Source organism: Dendrobates tinctorius, unplaced genomic scaffold (genome assembly GCF_039654945.1).
Source record: "Dendrobates tinctorius isolate UK_male_01 unplaced genomic scaffold, ASM3965494v1 ptg000054l, whole genome shotgun sequence".
Classification (NCBI taxonomy): domain Eukaryota; kingdom Metazoa; phylum Chordata; class Amphibia; order Anura; family Dendrobatidae; genus Dendrobates; species Dendrobates tinctorius.
This window is the reverse complement of record NW_027361722.1, coordinates 4,605,166-4,626,237: the sequence shown is the minus strand read 5'-3', so window position 1 is coordinate 4,626,237 and position 21,072 is coordinate 4,605,166. Positions and strand designations below refer to the sequence as shown.

Below are 21,072 nucleotides of genomic sequence, written 5' to 3'. Positions count from 1 at the left end.
GGCTGACCAGAAGCACTGGTATGACAAGAACGCCCGGGAGCGGACCTACCAGGTGGGTCAAAAGGTGTGGGTGCTGGTCCCCGTACCAATGCATAAGCTTCAGGCAGCCTGGGAAGGCCCATACGTCGTCCACCAACAGCTCAACCGGGTCACCTACGTGGTCACGCTTGACCATGCTCGGGGTAGGCGCAAGGCCTTTCACGTCAACATGCTGAAGGCGCACCACGAACGTGAAGCTTGCGTTCTACCAGTCTGCAACCTGCCCGAGGATGGGGAGGAAGATCGTCTCCTGGACATGCTAGCCCAAGCCAAGGCCAATGGGTCCATTGAGGACATGGAGATAAGTGGTTTGTTAACCGTATCCCAGCGGTCGCAGTTGGTGGCCACCCTGGAACCCTTCCGGGTCGTGTTCACCAACCGACCTGGGAGGACGGAGTTAGCGGTTCATGAGGTGGACACCGGGAATCACGCCCCACTACGGCGAACACCTTATCGGATCTCTGAGGAGGTGCAACAGGTCATGCGCCAAGAGATCAATGAGATGTTAAGGCTGGGGGTGATTCGACGGTCAAAAAGCGCGTGGGCCTCACCTGTAGTTCTCGTGCCTAAAAAGGATCGGACCACCCAGTTCTGCGTGGACTACAGGGGGCTCAACGCCATCACAACCTCTGATGCACACCTGATGCCGCGCATCGAGGATCTGCTTGAGCGGTTGGCGAAAGCAAAGTACATATCCATCATGGATTTGAGTCGGGGATACTGGCAGATCCCCTGAGCCCTGAGGCGCAGGAGAAATCCTCCTTTATCACCCCCTTTGGACTGTACGAGTCAACAGTCATGCCCTTCGGCATGAAAAATGCCCCTGCCACTTTCCAGCGGATGGTCAACCACCTGCTCCGGGGACTGGAGAAGTACGTGGTGGCGTACTTGGACGACATCGCCATCTTCAGTTCCACCTGGGAGGAACACCTTCAGCATCTCCAGGAGGTGCTCAAGCGTCTTCACCAGGCAGGCCTGACTATCAAGCCGGGAAAGTGCCAGATGGGCATGAGCGAGGTCCAATACCTGGGGCACCGGGTAGGTGGGGGTTCCATAAGTCAGGAGCCAGAAAAGGTGGACGCAATCATGTCCTGGCCCTCCCCCAGGACCAAGAAACAGGTGCTGTCCTTCGAGGACAGACCTGCTGATGTGCGCACGGATGCGGGCCGATAGGCCCGGCCTCCTTAGCATCCTCTAAAAGGGGGAGGTGTAATGTACTGGAAGGCATGATTTTGTTGGAACCTTCCAGAATCCTCCATTCTAGGACAAAATCTCCTTGTCACATAGCTGCAAGATTTTGACCCCCACCCCCCCTTTCACTTCTTAGCAGCTGTGTGTGTGCTGCTCTGTCCCTGCATTTGGTAACAGGACACCGTCCATTTCCTTTGAAGCTAGGAATGTTAATTAAGCTGAGTGGAGAGCATGTCTTTGTTTAAAATCAGGGGCTAAATGAGACCATGAGAAAATGAGACCATCGGTGTGTTGATACGAGCTTTCCTCGTTAAGATATAGTTATTATAAGTTTTACAGTGAAATTGCAACTTGGAGAAAGGGGGGATAAACTTCTCCAGACTGCCCCTTTCGTGATGTAACCGACCCTAGGCTATAAGATATCCCTCCCTTACAATTCTTTAGTTGAAGCTGGAGTTTTGATGCTGAAAAAACCTGCAAATGTCCGGGGACGTCTGGCTAAGCGGCCCATCCCCCTTGCCACACATGGTCTGCCTAATACCAACTAAGCACATGTAAGTGTTGCTCTGTTTTTTAATCCTTGCTGTTTTTATATTTGCATTGTACATATTTAATGTCTCAACTTTGTAACAACTTTTATCTATGTAAACACTGCCCACATTTTGGGAATAAATGATAAAATTATCAGTCTGTCTTCATGCTCTAAGAAACGAACTATGTGCCTTTCTTAGATAATCGCTACTAATTTGGGGGTTTGCCACGGACCCTCTTAATTAACTCTTTGATTAAGTGAATCGTGGCTGGTGGCAGCGTGGTGTATTCGGTTGGTTGGGCTAGTTGGCAGTACGGAAGGGTCTTATATGCTGAATGAGTGGCTGTGGCCAAAGCATTGATAATTCCCTTACTGCAGTAGTCTAATTGCCCGTGCACAACAAGCAGCCCAACCGGCGACTAATTATCCTAGGTGAAGTTCCCTGACTGACCCGAGGGTAAGGGGGGCGCCGGAGAGCTGCGAGTTCCAAAGTGGAACTGAGAAAGTGACCTGAAGTTGGCACCCCATGTTCTCAAAAGATGAATAAAAATACACCATTTGTTTGTGCTGGGTTTGTGCTGGTTTGTGCCGCAAAAATGAACGTTTGCGCCGCTTTGGTTCCAGAGATATTGCGCGTTATATTTTTATGAAGCTCCGCCCACTTTCCACCCCATGTTCTTAAATTTTAAAAATGAATACACCATTTGTTTGTGCTGGTTTGTGCCGCAAAAATGAACGTTTGCACCGCTTTGGTTTCCGAGATATTGTGCGCTCAATTTGCTGAAACTCCACCCACTTTCCACCCCATGTTCTTAAATTTTAAAAATGAATACACCATTCGTTTGTGCTGCGTTTGTGCTGGTTTGTGCCGCAAAAATGAACGTTTGCGCCGCTTTGGTTCCAGAGATATTGCGCGTTATATTTTTATGAAGCTCCCCCCACTTTCCACCCCATGTTCTTAAATTTTAAAAATGAATACACCATTTGTTTGTGCTGCGTTTGTGCTGGTTTGTGCCGCAAAAATGAACGTTTGCACCGCTTTGGTTTCCGAGATATTGTTTGCTTCTGCAGTTTCTTCTACGGACCAGGTAAGAACATCTGTGGACTGCTGGTGCCCTATTTACATTCTGCCACTACCAGCTGTAACCCTAGGGCCCCCACCCTAGTCAGGTTGGAGACAGGAGTGAGACTAGGGAGATGGTGGTCGGGTGGATCGCCCTTGCGGGTGTGAAGTCTGACGGTCTAGTTAGGGTTGCAGCGTAGGGAATCTAGATCGGCGGGGGCACCAGTGGTCCGCACCTGGTCTCAACGTTATTAAATTATTGTATATATTTTCTGTTGTGGTTTCTCAGCCAGAGGTGTGTCTGACTTTTCAGCTGCAGTCTTATTGGTTATTTTTGTCACGTGAGTGTTGGCTGTCCTCTCCCTGCTGACGTCACCTTGCAGGGAGGGTTTTAGGACCCAGTGACTCCCATAGTTCCATCTGGGCCTGCTGAGGGGTTTTGTTTCTTTTTTTTATATTACCCAGCAGGCCTAACACATTGTTTAGCCAAATTACGTTGCACTATAAAAAGAATTCCAGGGAAAAAAAAGATTGTGATTACTTTTGACGTTGGCCAGTTTATGCAAAGTGACTGTCATCTTCTATGAAAATCTTTGCATAAATATGCAATGACCGTAGACATCACCACTTTGTGTGTGATGGCTTTGGATTGCAGTGTGAATATGGCTGGGTTAACATTACATTTGGGCATACTGGGCATACGCTCCATTCATTTCTATGATCTGGCTGGGGTCCGCAAGTGACCCTAGTTGGCTCATTTTTGCTCCATATGTGGTTTTCTTGCTGGACTCAAAACCGTGGTAGACCATGATTTTGTGTCTGGCTCAAAACAAAAGTATTGTTATTTTAATATAGCTGTCCAACTAAACAGGACCTTCAGAGCTTAATAAATCTTTGCAAATCAAACACAGATAAAAATGGAATTACCAATAACAGATGAAACTTTGTAGACAGCAGAACTGTTTAAAGAACCATGAAACGGTTTAATCATAATGGGAAATCCACATTAACAAAATGTTAACAGAATAAAAAAATATTGGTAAGGCATATTTTAGGTTATTTTAAACATACACTTTAAGCACCAAAACAACCTTAGAGGAAAGCATTACTAACACTTTGTTTGGTGCCAGGATACTTTTAAACTTTCCACAACAATCTTGGAGCCTGTGACTTGCCACGGGACTCATGATGAGACAGATTCTCCACATATTCACTCCTCCTTTGTAAATATTACAACATGGGGTTGTATCTTGGTCTTTGCAGAGGCTGTTGTAATAAAGTCACACAGGTCATCATATTTCTCCCAGCCATTAAATTTTCTTCTACAATAGGCAACATAATGACCAAGAGACATATTGCCAGTTCCTGGAATGAAGGCAACAACCCCTCGTAGCACAAATGAATGACTGTCCAGATGTATGTTCACAGGTATTTCGGACAGTGTATACTGTGTTTCTGCACTTATTTCAATACAAAGTACTTGTCCAGTGGTGCAGCTGTGCATGACCGAACCACTGCAAAGGAATTTCAATGAAGATGCGTCCTGAATTTTCAAGCCATCTGGACACTCTTGAGGTGACTTTAATGGCTTTAGACATTTTGAAACATTTAGGTGTAGCCCATCTTCCAATGCTAGCTGAAGTTTACTAAGTCCATTAGTTTCTAAAATATGTATATTGATTGGCAGAAGAGGGATTGCTCTTGAATTAGCTATATTTCTATTGCAGTACACAGAAGAACACTGTGTTTTAATTATTACACTTGGTACCTGTCTCATTGTCATTGAGATTATGTGTGCAACATTACATTCAGCATTGACCTGCCTCACACCTGACTTCAGCTGAACATATTCAAATATTCCAGACAGTATTTTAGCCCTCATTGCATAAACTTCCTTTCCAACTCCCTTTGTCACAATTGTCTGCACCAATTCAAAAATTTCAACGGTGTTTTCTTTGATGACATAATTGCAAAATAATCCACTGTCCCAGAATGCACAACAAAGACACTGGCAAAATGAATCAAATGCACAGGTATTAATGATACTTATAAGCTTTTTGTTTACTTGTATTGGTTTTTTAGCTAGATGGTTACCATTTTTCAAAATGCTCACCTTTTTTTTTCGGTTAAATTTTGTGTCCATGTGCAGCAACTCGGAACATGGGGTTAGGTAGGACAATCTCTTTTTTGGAGGAATACTGAGACCTTTCCAATTTTCAACAGGCTGCTCCTGCAAGCTACTTTCATCACCCAATTTTATGTGAACTTGTGAATCCTCCTCACAGTTGCTGTTTTTTTGCCCATTCTCTTGGCTCATATTTTCACTGCTTTCGGTTTTCTTTATGGGAGCTGAGGAAAGTCTCATTTTGCCTTCCATAAATTCAAGGTGACGAATTACAAATCGGTCGGTTCTAATAGGGAGACATTCATGTTTAAAGAGGATTTTTACAGGATGAAAATGATGAAATGGTAAGACAGGATGTTGAGAAGGCTGAACTTTTAAATTCCTATTTTGCATCTGTTTTCTCTCAGAAAGGAAATGTAACATCAACTGTTATTCACTGTCCTATTAAGGGAATAGAAGAATCCAGGATATCTATAAACAGAAAGATAGTGAGGAAACACTTAGCTAGCCTAAATGAATTCAAGTCTCCAGGTCCAGATGAATTACACCCCAGAGTACTGAAGGAGATAGCAGAAGAAATTTTTGAACCCCTCTCTATAATCTTTGAAAATTCTTGGAGAACAGGAGAAGTGCCAGAAGACTGGAGAAGAGCAAATGTTGTTCCTATCTTCAAAAAGGGGAAGAAGGTGGACCCAGGTAACTATAGGCCGGTGAGTCTGACTTCTATACCAGGAAAGATCTTTGAACAAATTATTAAACAACATGTATGTCAATACCTGGATAAGAATGAAGTGATTAAACAGAGTCAGCATGGGTTTGTAACTAATAAGTCATGTCAGACTAACTTAATTTCCTTCTATGACGGTATCACTGATTGGGTGGATCAAGGAAATGCTGTAGATATAGTATATCTTGACTTCAGCAAAGCATTTGACAAAGTCTCTCATACAATCCTTATTGAAAAAATGACTAAGTATGGAATGGACAAGGCAACTGTTTGGTGGATTCATAACTGGCTTAGTGATCGGACCCAAAGAGTGGTCGTAAATGGCTGCACATCCAGTTGGAAGAATGTCTCAAGTGGGGTACCACAGGGCTCTGTCCTGGGCCCTGTATTGTTCAACATCTTTATCAACGATTTAGATGAAGGAATTGAGGGTAAACTGATTAAATTTGCTGATGACACAAAGCTAGGAGGGATAGCTAATACTAGAGAAGAGAGAGAGAGGATTCAAAAAGATTTAAATAAACTGGAGAAGTGGGCAGCAACTAACAGAATGGTTTTTAACAGGGAGAAATGCAAAGTACTACATCTGGGCAATAAAAATGGAAAAAACATATATAGAATGGGAGGAATAGGGCTAAGTGACAGCACATGTGAAAAAGACTTGGGTATACTAATAGATCACAGACTGAATATGAGTCAACAGTGTGATGCAGCAGCAAAAAAGGCAAATGCAATTCTAGGATGTATTAACAGAAGCATACAGTCTAGATCACGTGAAGTCATTATTTCCCTCTACTCCTCTTTGGTCAGACCTCATCTGGAATATTGTGTCCAGTTTTGGGCACCACATTTTAAAAAAGACATCAACAAACTGGAGCAAGTTCAGAAAAGAGCGACCAGAATGGTGACCGGTCTGCAAACCCTGTCTTATGAGGAAAGGTTGCAGGATTTGGGAATGTTTAGTTTGCAAAAGAGAAGACTGAGAGGAGACTTAATAGCTGTCTACAAATATCTAAAGGGCTGTCACATTGTAGAAGGATCAACTTTATTCTCATTTGCACAAGGAAAGACTAGAAGCAATGGGATGAAACTGAATGGGAGGAGACACAGATTAGATATTAGAAAAAACTTTTTGACAGTTAGAGTGATCAATGAGTGGAACAGGCTGCCACGAGAAGTGGTGAGTTCTCCTTCAATGGAAGTCTTCAAACAGAGGCTGGACAGACATCTGACTGGGATGATTTAGCGAATCCTGCTTTTAGCAGGGGGTTGGACCAGATGGCCCAGGAGGTCCCTTCCAACTCTACGATTCTATGATTCTAAAGAGTCCATTTTTTATGTTCTTAAATTCAGCCTCAACATTTGCAGAACTTGCTGTCATGTTCACACTTTTAAAGTGTGGAACCATTATGGCTGTCCAAAGTGGAAGGTAACATGCCATTCTTAAAAGATTTGGAACAAGTTCTGGAAGGAAATGTAAATTGTCTCGGTCACCATGATTTGCTGCAAGCATCTTACTCCTTTCACAAATTTCTGTTGCCCATATTTTCAGGTCTGTTTGGCATGGTTGAATTGGCTCATCCTCTTGTTCTTTCATCTCTACTCCATAGTCATCTTCAGTGACAGTGGGTAAAACACGTCCCTCTGCAATCCGTCTCTTCAGTTGAACTTTGCTAGTCTCTGATAAAACTGGTGTGCCTCTGTCATCATTCCCTTCTGATTCACTAAAAGCAACAACTGAAATTGAATGAATGAGTTCTCTCGCATCATCAAGTGATGTAGACTGTAGAAGTTGTGCCATTGCTCTGAGATAGAATTCCCTTACTCTGTTTCCAGCTTGCCTCAGACATTCCCATCGGCTAATAAGCTTGATACAGTGCGCAACATGAATTCTAATAAAGCATGGTGGTAGTTTTGATGCAACATTCCTGGTCAACACTCCAAAACACTGATTTATATATGTCTTCAAGTCGGGGTAAGGAGTGAAAGCCTTAACTAGAGCTCCAAGCAAAGCGAGGGAGAAATCACAAACTGCTTCCTTTGGAACAGTAGCACCTGCTTGTTTCCATTCAGTCAGCCATTGTGCTATAGAATTAACAGTATGGCTCTCAGAAAGCATCTGCACTACTGGGATATGATCTCCACTCGAACACAAAACCCCTTGGTACAAAAAGATGTGTGCAGAAATGCCAACAGGTCTTTTTAGTTTTCTCACTACTGAACCTGTTGCATCAAAACTTACATAGGAACCCAAGTTCTTTGACTTTATTTGGTAGACTTGCATCTGAGACTGGGTCCAGTAATGGCAAAAAAATGTATCTAGACCAATGTTGTGTATGCTTCCAGTCTGAGGAACACTGTATTTCAGGAGATGTAATGAAAGAATTGGGTCCTTGTGCATTAACTCTCTTTCGCCAATCTCTTGCTTGGCTTTTCTTAACGTTGCTAGATTTGGTAGATGGCTAGGCTCAGGGTCACCAACATCCATAACTTTATAAGCCTCAGCTGCTCGCCATACATGTGCTTGTTTTCATCCTTCCCAGAGTTCTTTTGACAACCTTTTTCTTAAATCTCCTGATAATTTACGTTTTGATTTTCCTGTGTGGAGACTGTCATCAATATTGCAGATCATACACTTAAGCACTACTGGCTTAGCAATCTCTGGTATTTCTTCAACTTTTATGGATAGTTGTGCATCACACTCTGTGCAGCACCCTGTTATATCTATGTAGTTAGATACAACATTTGGATAAACCTTTGCCCTCCTGAATTTAAGTGTGCACGATGACTTGATATTTTTCCAGATCTCCTCATTCAATATGTGAGTCCATGTACCAGGTTTTAAGATTGTGTATTCTCTTTTATCAGCATACATAGATTTGTCATTGTAAATTACTTTTTCAGGCCAAATTTTGATCCAGCTCTGAAAAGAAAGACTGAACTCAAGCTGAATGTCATAGCACTGAACTGATGAATGACTCTCTGTTCCTTCTGAGCTCTCACTGTTGGAAGGTTGTTTTGGGATATTTGTAACATCTTTGTACAGACCAAGGGCTTCCCATACATTGTGCCGATTTGTCTTTACAAACGTGTAAAGGTTTTTTGGTGACATTTTGTTATTTAATTTTTGACACAAGTCTACCCATACTTTTTCTGAGGGGAATGCTATTGCCTGTCCTGTAATAATTTTTTCATGTGAAGAACAGATGACATTTATAATGTCATCATAGTCACAGGCTGGCTTCCTGGGCATCTGATCAAAACAAAAAATGTTTTTATTAGTTTTACATGCAGTGTATTATATGGAAAATAATTGATTACATAATTTTTAATAGTTAAGATACAGTGGTCCCTCAACATACAATGGTAATTAGTTCCAGGTGAATCATCGTATGTTAAAACCATACTGGAGCAGGTGATGCTGCATTCAACAGAGTCCTTCATATGTTGAAATGATCGTATGTTGGGGCCATTGTATGTGTTGAGGGATCACTGTACTGAGATTAAATAATCCTATTCTTAGCATGCTCACTTCTCTCTACTTTTACAGATGAAAAGTGTATTGTGTATCTCTGCCTCTCCCATAGTAATAAATGGTGGGGGCGTGCCTGCCACAGCAAAGCCCTGTGGTTGGCAGTCACTCTGCACAGGGCGGTGATTGCTCCATGCAGGGGAGCACTGAGGGCCACTGCAGGAGATTGCAGGGGGTCCCAGTGGTCAGTACCAAACCCCCCCCCCCCGGGGGGTGGGATAGGGGATAAGTTTTGCAGCAGAGTACTCTTTTAATGGGTTAAAGCATTACTGTAATTACAAACAACTTGATGTGTTGGAGAACTACAACCCCCAGCATACCCGGACAGCCTTTGACTGTCCGGTCATGCTGGGAGTTGTAGTTTTGCAACACCTGCAGGCACCCTGCTTGGGAAACACTGTTGTAGACAGATAAAAGTACAACTCCATGATTGAACTAAAGTTTCTTTGCTCAGGTAATAGCTTTGCAGAAATCTACCAAGACCGTTTAGCACATTTTCAGTTCAAATAAGTAAGTACACTTGATTTACCCTGGGAGTCTCTCAGCTAGTAGTCAAATTGTTAGGCCTTTCCCCAAGTTACAGTGTGTGGGGGAGGGGCATCACAAGCAGGAAATCGAAATGAAGTATGGGGTCTAGTAAGGAACAATCTATACATTTTTTTATTATAAAATTGCTATGGCTAGCCGGTGTTTTTCATTTCTTTTTATCTCCCTTTATCCATATATCAGTTACAGTGATTTGAGGCACAAACTCAGTGCGAGATACAGCACAAACGAATGATGTATTTATTTATTTTTAAAATTTGAGAACATGGGGTGGAAAGTGGGTGGAGTTACAGCAAATTGAGCGCACAATATCTCGTAAACCAAAGCGGCACAAACGTTAATAAACCAAAGCGGCACAAACGTTAATAAACCAAAGCGGCACAAACGTTAATAAACCAAAGCGGCGCAAACGTTCATTTTTGCGGCACAAACCAGCACAAACGCAGCACAAACGAATGGTGTATTCATTTTTAAAATTTAAGAACATGGGGTGGAAAGTGGGTGGAGTTTCAGCAAATTGAGCGCACAATATCTCGGAAACCAAAGCGGTGCAAACGTTCATTTTTGCGGCACAAACGCAGCACAAACAAATGGTGTATCCATTTTTAAAATTTAAGAACATGGGGTGGAAAGTGGGCGGAGCTTCATAAAAATATAACGCGCAATATCTCTGGAACCAAAGTGGCGCAAACGTTCATTTTTGCGGCACAAACCAGCACAAACGAATGGTGTATTCATTTTTAAAATTTAAGAACATGGGGTGGAAAGTGGGTGGAGTTTCAGCAAATTGAGCGCACAATATCTCGGAAACCAAAGCGGTGCAAACGTTCATTTTTGCGGCACAAACCAGCACAAACGCAGCACAAACAAATGGTGTATTCATTTTTAAAATTTAAGAACATGGGGTGGAAAGTGGGCGGAGCTTCATAAAAATATAACGCGCAATATCTCTGGAACCAAAGCGGCGCAAACGTTCATTTTTGCGGCACAAACCAGCACAAACGCAGCACAAACAAATGGTGTATTTTTATTCATCTTTTGAGAACATGGGGTGCCAACTTCACTCAGGTCCTGCGGTAAATTGTTAGAGCAAGATTAGCTTGATGTATATTTTTGTCACATGGTACCAGTGGCGGAATAACTAAGATAAGCCCCCACTGTGCCTGTGATAGCCGTGTGTCGGCAGTGCGTCGCATCCCTCCGTCCGTTGACATACCCGTGTCAGTGGTGGGATCGTGACGTATTGGTGGCACAGGGTGGGCTTTCGTCACACCCCCTATGTACAAAAATATAACTACTATAATACTGCTCCTATGTGCAAGAATATAACTACTATAATACTGCCCCTATATACAAGAATATAACTACTATAATACTGCTCCTATGTACAAGAATGTAACTACTATAATACTGCCCCTATGTACAAGAATATAACTACTATAATACTGCTCCTATGTACAAGAATATAACTACTATAATACTGCCCCTATGTACAAGAATATAACTACTATAATACTGCTCCTATGTACAAGAATATAACTACTATAATACTGCCCGCTATGTACAGGAATATAACTACTATAATACTGCCCCCTATGTACAAGAATATAACTACTATAATACTGCCCCTATGTACAAGAATATAACTACGATAATACTGCTCCTATGTACAAGAATATAACTACTATAATACTGCTCCTATGTACAAGAATGTAACTACTATAATACTGCCCCTATATACAAGAATATAACTACTATAATACTGCTCCTATGTACAAGAATATAACTACTATAATACTGCCCCTATGTACAAGAATATAACTACTATAATACTGCCACTATGTACAAGAATATAACTACTATAATACTGCTCCTATGTACAAGAATATAACTACTATAATACTGCCCGCTATGTACAGGAATATAACTACTATAATACTGCCCCCTATGTACAAGAATATAACTACTATAATACTGCCCCTATGTACAAGAATATAACTACGATAATACTGCTCCTATGTACAAGAATATAACTACTATAATACTGCTCCTATGTACAAGAATATAACTACTATAATACTGCACCCTATGTACTAGAATATAACTACTATAATACTGTCCTCTATATACAGGAATATAACTACTATAATACTGCCCCTATATACAAGACTATAACTACTATAATACTGCCCCTATGTACAAGAATATAACTACTATAATACTGCCTCTATGTACAAGAATATAACTACTATAATACTGCCCCTATGTACAAGAATATAACTACTATAATACTGCTCCTATGTACAAGAATATAACTGCTATAATACTGCCCGCTATGTACAGGAATATAACTACTATAATACTGCCCCCTATGTACAAGAATATAACTACTATAATACTGCTCCTATGTACAAGAATATAACTACTATAATACTGCTCCTATGTACAAGAATATAACTACTATAATACTGCCCCCTATGTACAAGAATATAACTACTATAATACTGCCACTATGTACAAGAATATAACTACTATAATACTGCCCCCTATGTACAAGAATATAACTACTATAATACTGCCCCTATGTACAAGAATATAACTACTATAATACTGCCCCTTATGGACAAGAATATAACTATTATAATACTGCCCCTATGTACAAGAATATAACTACTATAATACTGCCCCCTATGTACAAGAATATAACTACTATAATACTGCCCCTATGTACAAGAATATAACTACTATAATACTGCTCCCTATATACAAGAATATAACTACTATAATACTGCCCACTATGTACAAGAATATAACTACTATAATACTGCTCCCTATGTACAAGAATATAACTACTATAATACTGCCCCTATGTACAAGAATATAACTACTATAATACTGCCCCCTATGTACAAGAATATAACTACTATAATACTGCCCCTATGTACAAGAATATAACTACTATAATACTGCTCCCTATGTACAAGAATATAACTACTATAATACTGCTCCTATGTACAAGAATATAACTACTATAATACTGCTCCCTATGTACAAGAATATAACTACTATAATACTGCTCCTATGTACAAGAATATAACTACTATAATACTGCCCACTATGTACAAGAATATAACTACTATAATACTGCTCCTATGTACAAGAATATAACTACTATAATACTGCTCCCTATGTACAAGAATATAACTACTATAATACTGCCCCTATGTACAAGAATATAACTACTATAATACTGCCCCCTATGTCCAAGAATATAACTACTATAATACTGCCCCTATGTACAAGAATATAACTACTATAATACTGCTCCCTATGTACAAGAATATAACTACTATAATACTGCCCCTATGTACAAGAATATAACTACTATAATACTGCTCCCTATGTACAAGAATATAACTACTATAATACTGCTCCTATGTACAAGAATATAACTACTATAATACTACCCCCTATGTACACTCTTACTACGTGCAGTGTAGGGTTTCGGACGTTACCTTCTCGTTCTCGGTGCTTATCTGGATGGCATTGGGGATGAGGCGAGCCGTTTTCTCTTTGGTCATGGAGGTGACCTCTCGGAGCTGTATACATATCTGCAGGGAGACATTTTTTCAGTGCCGGGATAACACCAGTGAACTAACTGTATACACAGAAAAACTGCTGAATGCAACATTGACTCCAAATAAAGCCCCTGATCTGTTGGGGAGATCAGGAACAAGTGTTCAGTTTCTTTTACAGCGCCCCTATAGGGCATCACAGGTATTGCACAGTTCTTTTAATACATAGGCTGTCTCTATAATGCATGGATGTGCCCGGACCACCAGAGATGGACAATTTGTAGACTGTTACTAATAGATGAAAGTGGTATAGGGGAACCATCCAAAATATCCCCTTTTTATGCCTAGACCCCCATTGACACTGTTGTGGCCATTATTAACACTGCGGCGGACCTGTAGGGACAGTGTGTGTCCTTCTTGGGGTGGCTGTTCTCGCCCCACACACAACCTTTGAACTTTGGTCACATGGGTGCGGTTTTTACCGAAGTTTCCCATCGGAAGATATTGCTATGAAAGCAGACCCAGTTCTCGCAGAGGTAGAGTCGTCCTTGGAGCAGGATGTCCTTCTGAAGGGCACAGGCGTAATCTGGAAGTAAAAGGGCAGAGTTTATATCCACAGAGGTGACCAGTGTGATCCGCACCTCATCCTCACACCTCTGTCCTAGGGGGGCGCTATGAAACACTGTGACCTCTAGAGGGGCTGCAGCTCTGGCCACGTATGGAGAGGTTAGGGGGGGGTTATCCGGTCAGTATGGGGGCACTTTGGTCATTGTTAGTCTCTGCACCATCATGCATGCACACAGGTCACTGCACCATCATACATGCACACAGGTCACTGCACCATCATACATGCGTACAGGTCACTGCACCATCATACATGCGTACAGGTCACTGCACCATCATACATGCACACAGGTCTCTGACCCATCATACATGCACACAGGTCTCTGCACCATCATACATGCGTACAGGTCACTGCACCATCATACGTGCGCACAGGTCACTGCACCATCATACATGCACACAGGTCTCTGACCCAACATACATGCACACAGGTCTCTGCACCATCATACATGCGCACAGGTCATTGCACCATCATACATGCACACAGGTCTCTGACCCATCATACATGCACACAGGTCTCTGCACCATCATACATGCGCACAGGTCATTGCACCATCATACATGCGCACAGGTCACTGCACCATCATACATGCACACAGGTCACTGACCCATCATACATGCACACAGGTCTCTGCACCATCATACATGCGCACAGGTCATTGCACCATCATACATGCGCACAGGTCACTGCACCATCATACATGCACACAGGTCACTGACCCATCATACATGCACACAGGTCTCTGCACCATCATACATGCGTACAGGTCACTGCACCATCATACGTGCGCACAGGTCATTGCACCATCATACATGCACACAGGTCTCTGACCCATCATACATGCACACAGGTCTCTGCACCATCATACATGCGCACAGGTCATTGCACCATCATACATGCGCACAGGTCACTGCACCATCATACATGCACACAGGTCTCTGACCCATCATACATGCACACAGGTCTCTGCACCATCATACATGCGTACAGGTCACTGCACCATCATACGTGCGCACAGGTCACTGCACCATCATACATGCACACAGGTCTCTGACCCATCATACATGCACACAGGTCTCTGCACCATCATACATGCGCACAGGTCATTGCATAATACATGCGCACAGGTCACTGCGCCATCATACATGCACACAGGTCTCTGACCCATCATACATGCACACAGGTCACTGCACCATCATACATGTACACAGGTCTCTGCACCATCATACATGCACACAGGTCTCTGACCCAACATACATGCACACAGGTCTCTGCACCATCATACATGCGCACAGGTCATTGCACCATCATACATGCACACAGGTCTCTGACCCATCATACATGCACACAGGTCTCTGCACCATCATACATGCGTACAGGTCACTGCACCATCATACGTGCGCACAGGTCACTGCACCATCATACATGCACACAGGTCTCTGACCCATCATACATGCACACAGGTCTCTGCACCATCATACATGCGCACAGGTCATTGCATAATACATGCGCACAGGTCACTGCGCCATCATACATGCACACAGGTCTCTGACCCATCATACATGCACACAGGTCACTGCACCATCATACATGTACACAGGTCTCTGCACCATCATACATGCACACAGGTCACTGCACCATCATACATGCACACAGGTCACTGCACCATCATACATGCGTACAGGTCACTGCACCATCATACATGCACACAGGTCTCTGACCCATCATACATGCACACAGGTCTCTGCACCATCATACATGCGCACAGGTCACTGCACCATCATACATGCACACAGGTCACTGCACCATCATACATGCACACAGGTCATTGCACCATAATACATGCACACAGGTCACTGCACCATCATACATGCGTACAGGTCACTGCACCATCATACATGCACACAGGTCTCTGCACCATCATACATGCGCACAGGTAACTGCACCATCATACATGCGCACAGGTCTCTGCACCATCATACATGCGCACAGGTCACTGCACCATCATACATGCGCAGAGGTCACTGCACCATCATACATGCACACAGGTCACTGTACCATCATACATGCACACAGGTCACTGTACCATCATACATGCACTCAGGTCACTGCACCATCATACATGCACACAGGTCTCTGCACCATCATACATGCACACAGGTCTCTTAACCATCATACACGCACACATGTAACTGCACCATCATACATACACACAGGTCTCTGACCCATCATACATGCACACAGGTCTCTGCACCATCATACATGCGCACAGGTCACTGCACCATCATACATGCACACAGGTCACTGCACCATCATACATGCACACAGGTCATTGCACCATAATACATGCACACAGGTCACTGCACCATCATACATGCACACAGGTCTCTGCACCATCATACATGCGCACAGGTAACTGCACCATCATACATGCGCACAGGTCTCTGCACCATCATACATGCGCACTGGTCACTGCACCATCATACATGCGCAGAGGTCACTGCACCATCATACATGCACACAGGTCACTGTACCATCATACATGCACACAGGTCACTGTACCATCATACATGCACTCAGGTCACTGCACCATCATACATGCACACAGGTCTCTGCACCATCATACATGCACACAGGTCTCTGCACCATCATACACGCACACATGTAACTGCACCATCATACATGCACACAGGTCTCTGCACCATCATACATGCACACAGGTCTCTGCACCATCATACACGCACACATGTAACTGCACCATCATACATGTGCACAGGTCACTGCACCATCATACATGCACACAGGTCACTGTACCATCATACATGCACACAGGTCACTGTACCATCATACATGCACACAGGTCACTGCACCATCATACATGCGCAGAGGTCAATGCACCATCATACATGCACACAGGTCACTGTACCATCATACATGCACACAGGTCACTGTACCATCATACATGCACACAGGTCACTGCACCATCATACATGCACACAGGTCTCTGCACCATCATACATGCACACAGGTCACTGCACCATCATACATGCACACAGGTCACTGTACCATCATACATGCACACAGGTCACTGCACCATCATACATGCACACAGGTCTCTGACCCATCATACATGCACACAGGTCTCTGCACCATCATACATGCGCACAGGTAACTGCACCATCATACATGCGCACAGGTCTCTGCACCATCATACATGCGCACAGGTCACTGCACCATCATACATGCGCAGAGGTAACTGCACCATCATACATGCACACAGGTCACTGTACCATCATACATGCACACAGGTCACTGTACCATCATACATGCACACAGGTCACTGTACCATCATACATGCACACAGGTCACTGCACCATCATACATGCACACAGGTCTCTGCACCATCATACATGCACACAGGTCTCTGCACCATCATACACGCACACATGTAACTGCACCATCATACATGCACACAGGTCACTGCACCATCATACATGCACACAGGTCACTGCACCATCATACATGCACACAGGTCACTGTACCATCATACATGCACACAGGTCACTGAACCATCATACATGCACACAGGTCTCTGCACCATCATACATGCACACAGGTCACTGCACCATCATACATGCGCACAGGTAACTGCACCTTCATACATGTGCACAGGTCACTGCACCATCATACATGCACACAGGTCTCTGCACCATCATACATGCGCACAGGTAACTGCACCATCATACATGCACACAGGTCTCAGCACCATCATACATGCGCACAGGTGACTGCACCATCATACATGCACACAGGTCTCTGCACCATCATACATGCGCACAGGTAACTGCACCATCATACATGCACACAGGTCTCTGCACCATCATACATGCGCACAGGTCACTGCACCATCATACATGTGCACAGGTCACTGCACCATCATACATGTGCACAGGTCACTGCACCATCATACATGCACACAGGTCACTGCACCATCATACATGCACACAGGTCTGTGCACCATCATACATGCGCACAGGTCTCTGCACCATCATACATGCGCACAGGTCACTGCACCATCATACATGTGCACAGGTCACTGCACCATCATAAGTGTGCACAGGTCACTACACCATCATACATGTACACAGGTCACTGCTCCATCATACATGCACACAGGTCACTGCACCATCATACATGCACACAGGTCTCTGACCCATCATACATGTGCACAGATCACTGCACCATCATACATGCACACAGGTCATTGCACCATCATACATGCACATGGGTCTCTGACCCATCATACATGCACACGGGTCTCTGCACCATCATACATGCGTACAGGTCACTGCACCATCATACATGCACACAGGTCACTGCACCATCATACATGCACACAGGTCTCTGACCCATCATACATGCACACAGGTCACTGCACCATCATACATGCACACAGGTCTCTGCACCATCATACATGCACACAGGTCACTGTACCAGGGGAAGAGCCTAGAGGAGATCATTTGCATATTCCCAGTGCCTTCTGGGATAAGTGAAGAGTCTCCGCGAGCTCAACGATCACTGGGTTTTGGCCGTTGCAGCTGAAAAGAGGAAATCAGAATTTTGGCTCATCTTTCATCGTTTTTAAGAAATCTCAAGATGGAAGAGGCCAGGAGCCATTTGGTGAGCTGCATTTCTTGCTACATGTTCACAGACTTACCAGTGGAAAAGCCAAACTTCACATGCCACAAATGCAAGCTTGTGTCCCTGTTGGAGGAAAAGTTGCAAAATCTCGAAGAGAGGTTAGCTACGTTGAAGATCATTAAGGAAGGTGAAGAGTTCTTGGACAGAGCAGAATTATCTCTTCATGTTACAGAAAGAGAAGAAATTCGAAGTGCACCTGAAGAAACAGAGGGATGGAGACATGTGACCCAGAGAAGCAGGAGGATCAGGAGGCAGTCAGCACCCATACTGCTCAGGAACCAGTACCAGGCTCTCACGCAGGAAAATGATGAAGAAATACATCAGGATAAGACTTTGCCAACAAACAGCAACCTTGTACGCCTTCAGAGTCCTCCTGGATGGAGAAAGAAAAATGTTGTGAAGAAGAAACGGAGAGTGGTGGTCATGGGGGATTCCCTGTTGAGAGGAACAGAGGCCGCTATCTGCAGACCGGATATAACTTCAAGAGAAATGTGCTGTCTTCCAGGTGCAAAAATTAAAGATGTGTCTGACAGGATATCAGGACTCTTCAGACCTACAGATGACTACCCATTCCTGCTACTACATGTGGGGACAAATGACACCGCAAGAAACGACCTGGAAACCATCTGCAGAGACTTTGAAGACTTAGGCAAGAAAGTGAAAGAACTGGGAGCGCAGGTGGTCTTCTCTTCCATCCTCCCAGTGGATGGCCATGGAACAAGGAGGTGGAATAAGATTCTGCAGGTGAACAACTGGCTACGTCGATGGTGCCGTCAGCAACGATTTGGATTTCTGGATCACGGAGTGAACTACTTATACGATGGACTACTTGCTAGAGATGGGGTGCACCTTACGAAGACTGGAAAGCATGTATTTGGAAGTCGCCTTGCTACACTTGTAAGGAGAGCTTTAAACTAGAACAACATGGGAAGGGAAGCAAAAGACCAGAAAAAGCCATACACCTGACAAATGCTATTGAGAACTCTGCTAATAGAAGTGGAAAGGAAGAACAAAGACGAAAGAATCTAATTAATAAAAATATTGGAGAAAGAGAAACCAATCACAAACTAAAATGTTTCTATACTAATGCACAAAGCATGGGCAACAAACAAGGAGAATTGGAACTACTAACACAGGAAAAGAAATATGATGTCATTGGAATCACTGAAACTTGGTGGGACGATACACATGATTGGAATACAAGACTAGAAGGATACAACTTATTTGCAAGAAACAGACTTGATAAACGAGGAGGGGGTGTTGCATTGTATGTTAGAAACGCATATATCTGCACAGAGATTTAAGCTTCAGAGACTGGGAGTTCTGTGGAAACTGTTTGGGTAAGAATACAAGGACAGAACAATGGAAAGGACACCATTGTAGGCATTTACTACAGGCCGCCTGTGCAAGCTGAAGATATGGATGAACTCTTTATGCATCAAATGGCCAAGTTCTCCAAAAAATATGACATAGTTGTCATGGGAGATTTCAACTATCCAGACATTTGTTGGGAATCTCTCTCAGGCAAAACTAACAGGTCAAGGAAATTCTTATCCTCTCTTGCTGACAACTTTATCTTCCAAAAGGTAGGGGAGAAAACAAGGGGAACTGCTACCTTGGATCTAATCCTTATAAACAGGGAGGAAATGGTTGAGGAGGTAAAAGTGGCTGGAACCCTAGGAGGTAGCGACCATGCTATTTTAGAATTTTGGATAACTAGAGGCGGAAGACCTGTGAAGACTCAGACGTCAAGGTTAGATTTCAGAAAGGCAGATTTTAAGGGATTTAGAAAGAGAATTGGAGGAATCCAATGGCTGGATATCCTTAAAGACAAAAATGTCCAGGAAGGATGGGAAATCTTGAAAAATGAAATTCTCAAAGCACAGTTGTTAACAATTCCGAAAAGAGGGAAGAATAGGAAGCATTTAAGGAAACCAGGATGGGTGAACACAGAACTTAAGCACATGCTAAAAAGGAAGAAAAAAATGTTTATAAAATGGAAAGAGGGAGGCATATCTAAAGAAGAATATAATGCTGTCTGCAGAATCTGCAGGGCACAAATCAGATTAGCTAAAGCTGAAAATGAATTGAGGCTTGCAAGAGATGTCAAAAGCAATAATAAAGGATTTTGGGGATATGTCAAAAGTAAAAGAAAAGTCAAAGATGCTATAGGATTTTTACAGGATGAAAATGATGAAATGGTAAGACAGGATGTTGAGAAGGCTGAACTTTTAAATTCCTATTTTGCATCTGTTTTCTCTCAGAAAGGAAATGTAACACCAACTGTTATTCACTGTCCTATTAAGGGAATAGAAGAATCCAGGATATCTATAAACAGAAAGATAGTGAGGAAACACTTAGCTAACCTAAATGAATTCAAGTCTCCAGGTCCAGATGAATTACACCCCAGAGTACT

At 43.2% G+C, this 21,072-nt stretch overlaps 1 protein-coding gene across 4 annotated transcripts in view; it reads right to left on the bottom strand.

Annotated features, from left to right (window-relative positions):
- GRAMD1C (GRAM domain containing 1C) overlaps positions 1 to 21,072 on the bottom strand; it is a 144,103-nt gene that overhangs the window by 44,801 nt on the left and 78,230 nt on the right. For 2 of the 4 annotated variants that reach the window (XM_073577055.1, XM_073577054.1), the window contains exons 4-5: positions 13,813 to 13,916; positions 13,271 to 13,366 (exon numbers count right to left, since the gene is read on the bottom strand). In XM_073577055.1, the coding sequence (XP_073433156.1) occupies positions 13,271 to 13,366; positions 13,813 to 13,916 (200 nt within the window). The other 2 variants (XM_073577056.1, XM_073577059.1) reach the window with 2 other exon arrangements.